At 39.7% G+C, this 15926-nt stretch overlaps 1 protein-coding gene across 4 annotated transcripts in view; it reads right to left on the reverse strand.

Moving 5' to 3' along the window:
* LOC127601436 (intermembrane lipid transfer protein VPS13B-like) overlaps nt 1-15926 on the reverse strand; it is a 344543-nt gene that overhangs the window by 170355 nt on the left and 158262 nt on the right. For all 4 annotated transcript variants that reach the window (XM_052066676.1, XM_052066675.1, XM_052066677.1 and 1 more), the window contains 3 exons: nt 9772-10006; nt 7335-7552; nt 4591-4794 (listed from right to left, as the gene is read on the reverse strand). In XM_052066676.1, coding sequence (XP_051922636.1) covers nt 4591-4794; nt 7335-7552; nt 9772-10006 — 657 coding nt within the window. The remainder of the gene's footprint in view (nt 1-4590; nt 4795-7334; nt 7553-9771; nt 10007-15926) is intronic.

The raw sequence follows: 15926 nt of genomic DNA on the forward strand, positions 1-15926 counted from the left end.
ATTATTCAAACTGCCTTTGAGTACTTTGAAAAGTGAACACTTTTTTCACCCTCTGCGAGAACTTTCATTCTCTTAAAAGCAATATTTCCACATACTGTATATACAACTAGAAAATCGCCAGCCTTGTCACTTTCAGGTTCTTTTGTGACCATTGTGGGCTATCCTTCTGCACTAGTTACTAGACAGATAGATGAATACAACCAGGAGATAAATACAAAAAACATAAAAGTAGAAGATGTATTTTTTTTGTTCATGTTTGATCTGTTTCACTAAAATTACTCTTCGTCCACTCATCTAGGTGATAAAGCAAACATGAGGTGAGATGGGTTAACTTCACATTCCTAAACTGCCAAGTTGAGGCCCCAAATAAACACACACATCCTCTTTTTCCCACACCTTCGAAAGAAGTATACAGTTTAATGTTGGGGCCTCCGGGCAATACACGGTCTGAGGATTTGAGTTTATTTTTTCTGCAGAGTTTGTCTATGCTCATCAGAAAGGCCAAAACACTGGCAGACAACAGCAGGCTGTGAAGTGTCAGAGAATGAATGAGGGGAAAGACAGACGGTCCTAGGGTGGAGTACAGGTTAATATTCATGAAAGTTCTTGAAACGCACCTTTCAAAATACACGAGGATATCACAAAATTAAGTTGAAAATATCTGAGAAACACAAGATAGGAAAAAAAAAAGAAGCAAAAAAGATTAGACGAGGGCCCGTAGGACACCCTGAACAGGAATCTTATGTGCTTGGATGTGAAGATGATATGTATTGAGCAGGTCGGGTGGTAATGAGTTCAAGAGAAGAGCAGCAAAGTGACTGAATGCTCTGCTCCCAAGAGAGTTGAGGAGGCCCGTCGGCACATTGGGGTAGAGATGAGGATGTTAATCTGAGTGTTTAAGATGTGGTGGAAATTTATCGATCACTGAACAGGTATGTGAGGGAGAGCGGTGAAGTTGTGGATGTCCTTGAAAGTAAGCAGAACAATTTTGAAATGTATTTGACATTTATCTGGCAGCCGGTGGAGGAGCTTTAAGATGTGGTGAAGTGATGGGAGGATCGGGGAATCTTGTTATGACTCAGCTGAATTCTGAACTAGCTGGAATTTATGGAGGGATTTGTGAGTGATGAAATCTCAATAATCGTCGACATGACAAGTGAACATTTTTACTGGGAATAAGAAGCATCTTGTGATATTCTCTATATGAGGTTGAAATGATAAAGTGCTGTCAAGGATGACACCCACTCCCTTAACCTGGACAGAGAAAAAAAATGGGTGTAAAAAAGCATGCACTGAATTACGATCCGAGTTCAGCGAAATAGTCTGTGAGATGAGAGGGTTTGTTGCAGAGGAAAAACCAGGTGTCGACCACACAGTCATGCAAGTGGATGTATTTGTGAAAGATGGGAATGAAGATATGGGATGAAGAGGAAGGTCAGCTATTGGATGTGGGCGTCGCTGGGAGTTGAATAGTTTGAACTGAATGAACCGAGTGCAACCAGAAAAGTAGCATTTAAAACAGTTTGAGGAGAGGTGGGAGATGCCAGTGGAGATTAGTCTATTGAAAAGGACGATGTCAGATTCGGTGTCAAATCTGGCGACTGGAATTATATCTGACTCTGTCCTGTGGCGACGGTAAAGGAAAAAAACTGAAAGGGATTACTCAAACAGATTGTTGTGGGTGCGGTAAAAAGGGAAAAAAGACATCATAAATGCGATGATAGCAGAATTTAACAAAGGTATTCATGGCAAACTATTTTTAGAGCAGATTCCGTGCATTATTGACAGTACCTTAATGACCTTGGAATATAACCTGCCCCATCTCCACATAGACAAGCTAAATGGGCAAATGTGGCCCCTTTTATTACTTCATGGGATGCTAGTGTGTTGTGATAGGTGGGTGGAGGGCTGCGCTATGCTGTTGGCAGAAAGAGATGTGGGGTGGGTGTGACGGCCTGGGAGTTTTGCGCCATGAGTGACTTTGTGAAATGGAAGATTACTCTTCTGTGGTCAGGGATTATTCAATGTCTGTGGAAAATCGAAACAATAAATGGAAAATAGGACTCTTCGGTTTATTCCAGAATATTAAGAAAAATGATTTCTTCTACACTAAATTAGTAATCAAACTATCAAGGAAGCTATATGCGAGTATATAGATTCAACTGAAATATAATATTATTTCCGGTTCCAGGACAGCGTGAAAATTGTCATTAATTAAATGACTTCATTGGTTGTGGGGATGGCTAACAGTTGGCATGTGCTGTGGTGTGACTATTTAAAAAGGAAAAAAAAATAAGAAAAAATGTCGGAGGTGGTCATGGGGCGTGCTTCTTGGGGAGAGTGTGCTGCCACTACTGCTGAGACTTATCAAAACAGCTCCTACATTCTTGCTTAATCATCAACCTTCCACAGGACTAAACACTTCTACCAGTGTTTGTACTTAAGTAAACAGTTACAAGTGGGTTGTCAGGGGACTCTAAGGTTGTGTTGTAGAGACACACACACACACACACACACACGTACACACACAGCACTTCCCTGACTAACAAAACTGTTGCTTTGCCACTGGTTCCACAAATGATGCGAGGATAAACAAAAGTTGATAGCTGTAAAATTAACGCAGAAACAGATGCACAAAGTCATATGGTATGAAAATACCATGAATACTGACTCACTTTATGACCTCTCAAATGTCAAAACGTTGTTTCTGTGATCCCAAAGGGCCACACATTTCTAGCAGGTCCAATGTGGTCAATGAGGAGTCATTAAATCACTGGCTCGTTGCCACAGCTTAACAATACAAACAGTCATCTAGACCCTCATTTTAATGGAGCCGCTTTTTCACACTATCACAATAAATAAATAAATAAATAAAAAGAAATCACACGATGCACCAGCGATGAAATGGTTTACAGGTTTACCGATATATTGTGAAACAAGTTCAGACAGTCGGTGTTATTGTCGCTTTCTACACATCAAATCCTGTGAATCATCTATGTGATCATCAACCAAAACTGTAAACCAAGGCAGGCTAAACATCTTTTGTCGTAGTCATTTTAAATGTTTCGTGAGACCATACATGCATGAATATGCATGACTTTTCTATCGTGTACAATGTTAGCAAAAGCATTCATTCATATTATTCAAGTATTGATGATTTACATTTTATGAAGTCAAAATAAATCTGGTTTTAATTCTTTTATATTTATATTTATTTTTTGTGCTAGTGTGATAGTATAATGACATCAAATAGTTATTGGCCACGGCAATTTAGATATTAAATTTGCATACCATGCACACATTTTCCTTTGGCCAGGCCACAAACAATGTAGGTACATTTACACTGCTCATTACAGCTTCGATAAATACTCTTAAACTGGGATAACCATCTATTAGAACCAAATGACAAATTGGGCACATATATGGTTGTCTTAAAAACAGACACCATATAGTCCAATACAAGAGTGGGAACAGTATTATGCCAATACAAAGATGACATTTTGTGTTTCTAGAACAGGTTTGAAGATTGCAAGTGAATGTGTGGATGTTCAGCCATGCTACCATCAAACTAGTCTGTGAACAGATGCAAGTAAAGTGCTGCTTTGCCACCTCATGGCCTGGACACATTGATAGCGTCACCATAAAATATGTTTTTCATAAAAGCTAAACAGAAGACAAGACAACGACACAAAGGAAAAGTTGCAGTAAATCAACAATTCAGTAGTCCAGACCTCAACCTGATTTCAACCTGATTCAGATGCAGTGGAAAGACCACGATAGCTATTCACTCCAGAAATCCCAGGAATATTGATGAGGTGAAAAAAAAAAAATTCTCAACAAGAATGGTCATCTGATCGGACACTACAGGAACTGTTTGGTGGAGGCTATTGCTGGCAAAGAAGGCCGAAACAGTTATTAAACCCAAAGATTGACATTCATTTTTCCATCAAGCACTGTAACCTCTACATACATAAATAAAATACATTTGTTTGTGCGGTGTTAGTTTAAGAAAACTGTATTCATCTATTGCAACATAGATGAAGATCAGATCACATCTTGTTTCCCATGTATGCAGAAGGATTCACCACATACTTGATCAACAATTCAAAATGAAAAAAAAAAGAGTGGTTAAAAAAATAAATCAAAAGCATATGCGTGTTTATGCTGATACCAAAGTCTTAAACAGCATGTTTAAATGAATCACACACAGCATGGTTGCAATATGGGAGGATGTATTCACAGTTTAAGTGGGGAAAAAATATTGAGACAACATGACAAAGAGACAGCAAGAACTATGAGTTCTTGCATGTGTAGTGATGTTTAAATTCCTCACCATACATAACGCTTTCCACGGATAGCTTAATGTCCCAGAGAAAATAAAATAGCAAGGCAGCCTTGAAAATTTAGACTGTTGTTTGTCAAAAACTGACCTGAGTGTGTTTTTTTTAAATAAATGAATAATACATCCTTCTAATCTAAATAACTAATGGGGGCAGGGGGCAAAGTGACCTTTACAGGTGTCTTTCGAAAGTGCATGCTTAATTAACAGAATATCAACACATATTACCACTCGAACTGTATAAAACAAACCTCAGTAGGGGATCCCACGTCTGCAGATGGGCTATAGGTGCTCGTATCAGGCAGAGCTGTGCCAGCACTGCTGTGTACTGAAGAGGATGGAGCAGCACCAGCGGGGGGTTCTGGGATACTGGCAGACTGACGTAAAATACCATGCTTCTGGAGACGAGCCCATGTCGACGTCCAGCTGAGAAGGAGCTTGTACAACAGCTGCACCTGAAGAGGGACCAAAGACGTAAAGGGAAACAAAAATGTTTCAAAATAATATGAATCAAATACTGTAAACACAGACTGAGCCTAGTTGTTCAAATCATGGCCCGGGGGCCAAATAGTGGCCTGCGACACAAATAATGTGCATCAACTTCATGTTTCAAAAATGAGTTGGGCCCCCTGGTTTAAACCTCAAATATACCACAAACTACAGTATGATTCCAAAACGTGTCCACATTTGTGTTACAGCAAAGATAAGAACAATTATACAGAGCTGTGAATCGGGGACTTTTTCAACTGATAGCTGAGGTTTTGTGATGAGCATCGCGGTTACTGTAATTCACAGTTCATGGTTAAAAGTTTTTTTTTTTTTTTTGGGGGGGGGGGGGTTGCAATTATGCTGTTTAATATGCATTTTGCACTCTTACCTCAGTGCACAAACCTCCCAGCATCTTTGTAATCAAAAGTTGACCAGGGCAACAACACTGGATATGCTTCCAGTGCGGACCATTGTTCCACTTGAGAGAATTAAAAGACAAACTTACTTTACAAAACATGTCTTAGCATTTGAAAGCAAATTCAAATATATTTTGGCCAAACTTTGACTCCAGCAGCTGCGTTAGGGAGGTGGAGGTCATTACCACTGATTTGGCATGACAGTTTGGTAGTTGCGTGACACTAAATCTTGTTACAGCTTGAAGAGACAGAGTAAAGAGATGAGTAGCCAGAAATGGATCACAATCCATTTTCAAAATGAAGTTGAACCCTGATTGATTGTCTGATTTCGAAACTCGGAGACTGCATTGAAAAAAGTAATTATTTTGAGTGTGCAATCATTTGAAAGGCACCACACGCTAACATATGTGCCTTACAATATTGGGTTTTTTTTCTTTATCTGTAACATCCAAAAGACTTACGCACAGAGGAAACTTCTGTTGTCTCATCAATTTCCCCTTAAAACAAATTCACGACACTAAGGAAAAACTGAAGGCTTGGCGTCAGAGTGTTAAGAGCAATTTATCATGTGCTCACTTGAGGCCCTAACTTTTAACAACAACAAAGCCAAAAACATGAGTGGAAAACATGACAGGGGAAAGCAGGGGGACGTGATGTGATGCTTTCAGTTATTCATGCATTCAGCTAAGACTTATTTAGACAAGAGGGAGCTCTAAAAAAAAGCGACACTCTTTCACCATGAGCTCAGTTGTGGATTTCAAATGTTTCGCTTCCGAAGCCAACCAAACGCCTCGAGAACTCCGCCCTATCCCTACTGCCGCTGGTCCTTCGAAAGTAGAAGGCGCACAGACATATATGAGAACACACAAAATAACTTCAAACAACTCCAAACACAATTTTATTTCTCTCAGCTGCTCTTTCGCCCACACACGCAAGCCTGTTAGCACATACATTAGAGGGAATTTTTTCTATAAATAAATGGAAATCAGCGCAATTCATTACAGCTGGGTTATTTCAAACATGTCTAGGAAGACCTGTGAACGTTCGTCCGGCAGCCATGCAGGGACAGAGCCAACAGCTGTCAGCCATACCCAAGCAAGCGGACTTAGGCAGCAGCGACCTTGCACCGTGCACCCTTCTCACAGTCTGAGGCCAGTAAATTAAACCAAACACGAAGCCGAGGAGAGAATAGAGAGTGACGGAGCTCGAGAAAGACTGCCACGGCCAATCAATTACCACTATTCCGACTAGTCTTGACTCTAATCCCTATTGCTACCATGAACATTTTAGCACATGACGTTATCCAATTCACATTTTGTACATACGTATTTCTTCATGTTTTCTTCAGACTTATCCTACCACGAAGACATCGAAGATGAAGCTGCAGCACTGTCATCATCGGCATCTTTATTTGCCATATACACACACATGCACGTGAATTTTGTCCACTCCATTTGAGCCATCACAGCAAACACAAATGGCACACACTGGTGCAAAGACTTAAACACCTGAGGAGAAGTTTTGGGTATCGGTGTCTTGCTCAAGGACACTATCGCCAATTGTCCAGGGGATGTTGGGGGTGGATGGTCTTGAAGTGGGGTGCCAAGTGTGTGAGTGGCAAACAACGACCTTAAAGGGGAAGTCAACTAAAAATAATGTCTTTACAGTATTATGTTCTATGTGCTGCCAATAGTCTAAAGAAGGTATTCTGATTAACACTGTGTTTGTGTAACATGAACTAAGCAGCAAAATATACCCATGTTTTCCACCTCAGGGGGCGGGAATTTCATGACTGAAATTGACATCACAGTTTGTCAAGGTCAGGTAATAACCAATCACAGCCCACAACCAAACTGAAAACAATTATTTGAATAATCAATGGAATGTGTATCGCGTCGTATCACATCGTGAAGACGGTGAAACGTATCGCATCGTGTTGCCAGATAATTCCATGTATCGTTTAAGTATCGCATCACTGGTAGTGCATCGAGATGTGTATCAAATCGTCCTCAGTGCTGAGATTCACATCCCTAGTATGCACGTTACAGTGAAGCAACACGCCAGTCGCAGGTCAAGGGTTTATGACTAACCTGAGGATTGGAGCACTTGACTTGGATGTGCTGCAGATCAACATGGAGGCAGACGACAAAAGAGTGTCTTCCTTCGGAACAGTTTGGCGACTTATGTGACGTGACTGCCAAAGTGGAGGTACACCCAATCGGTGTGAGGAGGCTCAGGCTGCGCTGCTGTCCCAACAGAGTGTACACACTAAACTGACTCAGGCTAATTGTCCATGGGAAAGCATCACCTGGTGGGGTGCATAAATCAAAGAAAGCAGGAAATCATGAACGAATGCACACAGTAACACTGTCGATAACCAGATGAAATGTGTTTTTGTAAAAACCAGTACCATTAATTGTATCACTACTACTTAACTGGGCTGAGGAGCACTGACAATTTTCATGACTTTGCACACTTCCGCTGTACCTCTTCATTGTTGCTTTTTTTTTCTTTTTTACAATAATCACCCCATCTATTTACAACTTGCGATTTGGGAATTGACTTTTTTATTGCAAAACTACAGTAGTCAGACAATTATTTTCTTTGATTTTCAGTCAGTTTTGTTGACAGCCATCCACCGTTACAGATACGTTATCATCATTTTGATGTAATTTTAATCTTCTCATTACAGTACTAAATTTCAGAGAACTCTGAACATATACGGTATATTTTTAAGAGTACAGCAATGTTGAGACATCTGTGACAGTTTGAAATGGGATTCAAATGTATTGGAATGTTTGTGGCGTTGTTATGAATTAGACTTTCTGTACTTTGAAGATTTTACTCAAATGTAAGTATGGTTGCGGATGGTGTTTTTTTTTTTTGTTTTGTTTATTGGAGGACTAGAGCAACACCGAATGCAAGCGACTTAGGCTGCCACAAACGATTATTTTTCTGGTGGACTAATCACTGATAGTTGTCACAATTAGTTGCTTAAGCGGATCAGATGTAAATCAGGGTATATCACACCAGCAATCACCTGCTGTTATAATAACCATCATGAGCCCAGAGCTTTATTTAAGCTATGTACAATTTTATAATAAAGATAATTACGATGATGGTCCATTCAACGTTTGTTAAACATTGCAGTTGGTATTTGTGACATGTTTCTAAATACCGGTAAATGAAGGAGCTTGAATCGAATGCGATAATGTGGCCTTCGAATTTTTAGCTGTAAATGTTTACTGCATTTTAAAATGGAACCAAAACTGCAGAGTTGCACTAATACAATAAAACTCTATAAATGGGAAGAGAAATAGTTTGAAACATATTTCACTCTTCTTTGGCATCAAGCCATGTATTGGTTTTTAATTTTGTTTTCATACAACCTTCACTAGCATGCATACTTTAAAAAATAGTAAATCGATCTAAACAATCAAAATGTGATATGCACCTGGAGAGGAAAAAAAACAAATAATAGGAGGAACTTTTTTTTCCCTGTTGCAACAAACCAAATTATATATTTTATTAATATGTGATGCCGATGAGGGATGATGATAAACATGTCATGATCTGTTATTCTGAGTAGTGGAATTTCCCACTCCATTCACGAGAGAGAGTGAGTGAGCTCTTCCTGCTTCAATATCAACCAATTCAATTGTTGACGATTTTGATCGTCGACGTCATCGAGACTTGTCGACTAATCTTGGCAGCCCTACTGAGACAAGCTCCTTGTGTGCATTTAACCCATTTGGCCAATACAGATGATCCTGATTATGTTTGGAAATCAATATTTGTGAAAACTGATGCACACACGTGTGGATTCCATAGCACACACTTGAAATGAATGCCGGCTGATATATTGTTCAATTTAATGCAAAGGGAGGGTAGGAGTGCATTGCGAAGGCTATCCTTTCACCAGCAATGTTCTCAAAACTACTCATTTCACTGTTTTTGTTGTCATTTTTCCCCCTTTGGATGTTTATTTATTTATTTGTTTACTTCATGAATCTGTGTGCACGATTCTGATGTCACATGGAGAGTTAAGAGAAAAAAAAGTGGGGTGCCCACAACTTTTTGTTATTTTAAGAAAAAAAACACTGCTGGACTGTCAAGGCTTATGTCAACTTTGCCAGGTGTGCACACCAGATGTGCAAGAATCACTCTCTATCTCTGAAAGCTGCTCTACTTAAGTTTGTTTGTCTTTTGTCACGACAAATGAGTAGTATTCGGTCAAAGGTTTGCTTCGTGATGAAAAGGCCATAATGATGATGAATTCCCATCTGAGATGCCATTATTAGCTCCGTGCAATTAAATTATTAATAACATGATCTGTAATTATGTCATGTGCTTAAATTCATATCCAGAAAGTCACTTAATAATCATATTAAACACTGGATCTCCTGGTGTCATCTCAAACTGCTTCTCTTCATATTTATGTTGTTGTTATTTCCAACAGAAAGCGTAGTTTGACGCAGTAAACATTTTTTAGAAACACATTTCACAGCATACATTGTGAAAACTTACCTTCTTCTAGGATGGGCTTGGAGACCACAAAAGGGAGCTCCTGCACCGGTTCCATGTACTTGTGTCCAGCACTGAGGACACTGACCTGGGGCAGGCAGACCACAAGGGTTCCTGGCATAGATTTTTGGTTGTGGTACCAGCTACGCACCGTACCAGGAATGTCACCAAAGATGATGGTGCTTGGGGATGGAAGGCTGTCATTGGGCAGGAACACACAACATGATTGCAGCTCCAGCTGGAGGGAGAACACAGTGGACCTCATGACTCATGATGATCAGTTTAGTAAAACTCATTCAACATCTCGAGCGGTCCTTAGATGAATGGAAAAACATTGCTGTAGCAATCGCATAAAAATACAATACCAAAGACATATGGTAACTGGAATGCTTTTGAAAGGGATTGACCAGGTGTAGTACCTTTCAAAAGTCCATAACCATTATCAAAACATGGGGAGGGGGGCCTTAAAGTGCAGAAAATTTACTAGTCGCGCCATGCGCGCGTGGGTTTTCTCTGGGTACTCCGTTTTCCTCCCACATTCCAAAACATGCATGGCAGGTTAATGGGAGCCCTCTAAATTGTCTCAGGCTGTGAGTGTGAGAGCAGATGGTTGGTCGTCTATGTGTGCCATGCGATTAGCTGGCAACCAGTTCAAGGTGTACCCCACTTACTACCTGAAGACAGCTGGGATAGGCTCCAGCACACCCACGACCTATGTGAGGATAAAGCGGTTAGGATAATCGATAAATGGATGAATGGATGTTACGTTGTAGTATGGGAGTCCTCAGTTGACAACAAGGTTTCATTTCTAACTCAGACTAACTCAAGTTTGTACATCGCTTGGCCTCTGTGCCCTTGACTCACGAACACAGTACTAAGATTTGTGTGAAAAACAAATTTTCACCATCAATATAAAACAAACCTATACGTATAAATATCAGTAAGAATGGCAGTAACTTTGTGCACCCTTTTTGGTAAATTTGTATATTACACATAGTTTGTCACCTCGAAACAGGGTCGAGTTCACCTGTGCAATTTACTTTTCATATACAATATCATAGGAATAATATTTTGCCTAAATACTGCCCCAGGCTATATTATGGTGAATGCTTATTTATATAAGAGTGACACATGAATTATGCAAAATCAGATGTAAAACTTATGCCAGATTGACAGTAGAGCAGAGACAAAAAGAACGAAATGAGGTAATAACATGGCAGAAAAGCTTCAAGATGGGAACGATGTGATCAAATTCTATCTAATGCTGAAACACTGGAAGAAAAAAAATATATACTGCAAGGACAACTGTAGACTTTAGCAGGGTGAAGCTCTAAATGCAATCAGAAGATCATCACAAGGTTTCACTTTTTTTTTCATGTTGGTGCTTGGACTGAGGTGTATGAATGCTCACCTGACATATGGGGCCATATACTGTACATACAGTATATGATCGTTGTATCCCGCCAGCACATGTGGACTTAAAATATGTTATCCACCGTGTTGACAGCCACAAAGATGTATTGTTTCCAAGCAGGACAGGTCATAGTTTTAGGAAGTGGGAGTGTTTTCAACAGATCTCAACCATTTCACCTTTGCAACATGTTTCTTCTGCTTTGTAAAAGAGTTAAAAGGTTCCTGGAACTGTAATTTGCCATCTCACATTCAACATACACATTTAAATTGTTCATTCATCTACATTTGTGTTATCCGTGTCGAGAGAGGGAAGTGAAATTAACGGAGTTGATAGATAAGAAAAACAGACAATTAGACAGATGCCGAGAGTCAAACATGCAGCTGCTGAAAACTGTGCAAGAAGGGCTAAGGGAAAAAATAAGAAACAGAGGAAATATTGTTCAACAAATCAAATTGGAATGACTGAAATGAAAGTCAGTGTCTTGCCAGTGCTTTGATGAATTCAAGCTTCAAGACGATGCAGATACATTGACTAAACCAAATGTCATAGCAACGTCCAAAGGCAACATAGCGAATCACGACAAATGCTGCAAAGAAGCATGCCAAAAATAAAATGATCAACCCAGTTGAGTCTTCTGTAACGAGTGTATCAAGTCGGTGACGTATCTGGCATCGAATAACATGTTATTATGGACAATGCGTATTACATTAGGATGCGACCATGTAAATGCTCCGCATTTCTTGTTCGGCAAACCACATAAAATTTAAGGACAGTAGAGGCTAAAATGTCAACCGAACAGTCATGAACCTAATTGGGGAAGCCCGCAGAGCTGAGTGGCTATCACTCGTCCTGTTTTGCAAGCTACTGTTGACAACAGGTCATTGTGGTTTACCTCAGAAAACTCCATGAATACGCTGTGGTCTCATGTTTGACTTGGGTCTCACTCATAGAAACGGCGAGGGAAATATGCACTTTGCAAACAAACCTGAAATAACTGAGGTGAAAGATGCATTGAGAGAAATAGGCTGAGGTCACAAGATGGCAAATAGATCATTCATTTGAGCTCAGCCAAACCACAGCCAAACATCTCTTTTCCCTGAGTGCCTCCATGTGCATGCTACTCCTTCGCCCATCCCAAATGTGCATCAGTCCTTTGGTCAAGGTCAAAGTTTGGCATATAGATCTCTCACCATGACCAGGCATTGATTCCAGATGGAAAGTCCATGTCGACGCGCTTTGAGCAAAGGCGAAAGATAAAATCACAGAGGGGACAGGAGATCGGTAAAAGGATTTGGAAAGAGCAGTGGGGAATCCAGTGTGTGTATTGGATAATTCCTTTGTATGTCGTTGCATGCACAGTGAAAGTGCAATTATAGATATGACTTGTGAATGGGTGTGTGGGCTTTGTGTCTCAACTCAGGGTATAACAGTTCAATTTGAGGTTGTGTAAGGTCAAGTATGGTATTCCCCACAATTATGTTTAACAGCTCTTGTAGCAAGCCAATAAACAGAAGAATGGAAGAAGTTAGCCTGTATGACTATGCCTCTTTAGTACGAGCTGATGGGCATGTCAGGTTTGTGAATATTTCTTGTGAGAGCAAAAGCATGCACAATGTCAGGACAGGAAACTAAGGATGCCAGGATGACCGAAGGTTTGGTCCATCAGATGCTAAGGACGTGAGGCCCACAGCTGCCACATGAAACTAGACCCAGGAGTCACTCACAAATTGGTGTTCTATCCATAATAGAATAGTGGAAAATTGCGAATCATTTAAGGGCAAACCCATGCAACGGTAGGATTTCCAAGTGATGCGAAAGGAACATTCTAAAATTAGAATTGGGCACCACAAAAAAAAAGCTGAAAGCCAAGAGTGTAATTGCTGTGTGGAATATGTGTTTCACAACTCTGTTCTGCCTGGTTCAGGGTAATATGGAAATAAAATTGCATAAATTATAGATGGATCAGCTCTGGAAATGATTCAGGTACAAAATAATGTTTTGATTCCAGTCTTCTGTTGGTATGAGGTTTGAGTATGAAAAAGCACAGATCATTAAAGACTTCTCTTGTGATGCCAGTGGAATATGATTTGTTATTACACACACCCCGTTACATAATGTCAAAGTGAAATTCGATCAAGCCACAAGTTAGCTGGGATTATTTTTTTTTTTAAATCACTAGGTTTTTTTAATCACTAGATCGATTCAGGGAAAAAACAATGTCAGTGGCCGTGAGTGTGCGCTCATGTCCGGTACGGCCAGAACTATTCCAAATTGACAGATACACTTCCATTTTGATCAGGAACTCTATATTAAGTAGGCTTTAAACCAATCAATTCCATATGAAGTCACACGTGCCAGAGCTTAACTGTGAAAACATTACTACAGAGGACAGAGACTTACTTTAATTTCCTGAAGACTTGAACTCTAAACTCAGACTTCTAATAAATACATTCCATCAAAATCATTTACTTTTGTCCTCAAAGGGTGACAGGTACCCAGAGACACAGTCCCACAAACAAATACAGCACATGGCTTCCTAGCACGCCAGTTGGCCATATATCGGTACTATGAAATACACAGTATTAGATATCATAACACTTGATTCAAAAGCTGAACTGCCACTAGAGTGTGGCATTGTTTCGAAGGAATAACGGTTTACTAACATGCGACTTAATAGTTGTCAAATACAGTGGTTTTCTATAGCAGGAGTGCACCGGCAGTGCACTTGAGAAATGTGCACTCTTAATAGAGGTATAATATCACATTTAGAAAAGTTGTCATGCTAATACAGATGTAACACACCATAAATAGTCAACTGCAAATTGTCAACTATTTCCACATGTTCAAAAAAAAAAAGCTAAGAATTCATCTTCAACACATACAGTTGATAGATTTGCAGTCTCTTTTATAAAACATATCCAGATCACACTATTTTACAACACAGCGGCTTCTTAGTAAGCTACACCTGTCTCCCAGCAGTCCAGACTTGTCTTCTCTTAATAATGTGAAGCATATTATCAAATGCAAAATACGACAAGGAAGGTTCCAGGTATTTGAGCAACTCAAGTTGTTCATGAAGCAAAAAATGTAAAGAATTCCACTTAGAAAGATTGAGTAATTAGTGTGTGTGCGTGTGTTAAACGGAAAACTGGGTGTAACAGAGTGGTAAACAAGGACTGTCTCCAACATTGTACTGTATTCTGTTTTTAATCAAATTTTAAAACAATGCCACAAATTTATTGGAATTGTTATATTTATGTTGCATTCATGTTGCTGTTATTAACCTCAAAGTAAAAACACTGAGCTAAAGACTGACTTTACAGACACAGCTTGGTCGGCTTGCAAAGACATTCACTAATTTAAAGACATGGGTCTGTCTGTAGGTTGAAAAAGTTTGAAAAATCTTTCTCCACACCAATGGTGTTCATCAATGCAGGCTGGCAATGATATGCCCAAGTTGCTGGTGCTAATTTTGTGGTGAAAAAGGCAAAATGAAAACAATGAGCTTTAGGGACACCCGGATTGTATTCATTTGCACACTAGTCCAAGGCACTTGATATTGAGTATCTGCCAAAATTGACTCCTGAACCGATACACCCAATTGCCTTTATTATCTACCCCCTCAAACAAATAATGGGTATCCCCAAATTAAACCATTTTACTTGGCTATAAGTCTGCAGTGGTTCCAATCAAATGAGCAAATAAAAACGTTAATACGCCATACTAGTGATACATAACAAAATATTGAGGCAAAAAAATTACATTCATATATTCTGCCATAAATAAAGTCTAAAAACACAAATAAAATTCCCCCCGACTGTACCCAATCTCCTATAACATGTGTTAAATTTACTTCAGCAGTTCTTGCATGTGTATTAATCAACACAGAGTTATATGAGACCTGTCCATGCTGAAGGACATTTTCGTCTCTGTAAAGGTGTTTTTTTTTTTTAATCTGTTTTGTTTTTATCATAATCATTGTCATGGGCAGCACAGTGCCCAGTGGTTAGCACAATTTCCTCACAGTGCAGAGGTGCAGGGTTCGATTTTGGCTGTGGCCTTCCTGTATGGAGTTGCCATGTTCTCACCATGCCTGCATGGGTTTCCTCTGGGTACTCCGGTTTCCTTCCACATTCTAAAATAATAAACTAAAATATTATTACCTTACCTTAATAACGATTTATTGCTGTATGGCCTTTGGGAATTGTGAAAATTTCAAAATCAGATCTTTTTCAGCTGATACCCACCCAATGAAAACAATACTGAATATCAAATATTCAAGTTAAAGAATCCACACAGGCGCAAAGACAATTATGTTCAACTTCTGACTCCTTCCAAAAGTTAGAATGAATGTCACTTTTGAGTGACAGCCAGCAGTCTATTTCAGAGGTGACTATTGCTTATCCTGGGACTTAGGCCCTGATCCCGTCATTTGAGGCCTTCAAATGAAGCAGGACCTTCTTACACTTTGATCTGTAATCACTCAGGCACCAACTCAATCTGGATTGCGGATCACAGCAGATGGTGGTGCTGTAATAAATAAATAGAACTGAAAATGAGACATATGAACGTTTAGAGGCACATCCACTTGTTGGGTTTTGTTCATGAAATTGCATTTTTCCCCTCTTGTAGTATCTTCCCCCCTCCTGCCTCTCCCCTGAGGCCTGGCATCTCTTCACAGAGCTTGAAACTTTTTTGTGGCAAGTTCTGCTGACTTTTATTCCTAATCGTTTCTTTATTCCAT

This window comes from Hippocampus zosterae, chromosome 5, assembly GCF_025434085.1.
Source record: "Hippocampus zosterae strain Florida chromosome 5, ASM2543408v3, whole genome shotgun sequence".
NCBI lineage: Eukaryota > Metazoa > Chordata > Actinopteri > Syngnathiformes > Syngnathidae > Hippocampus > Hippocampus zosterae.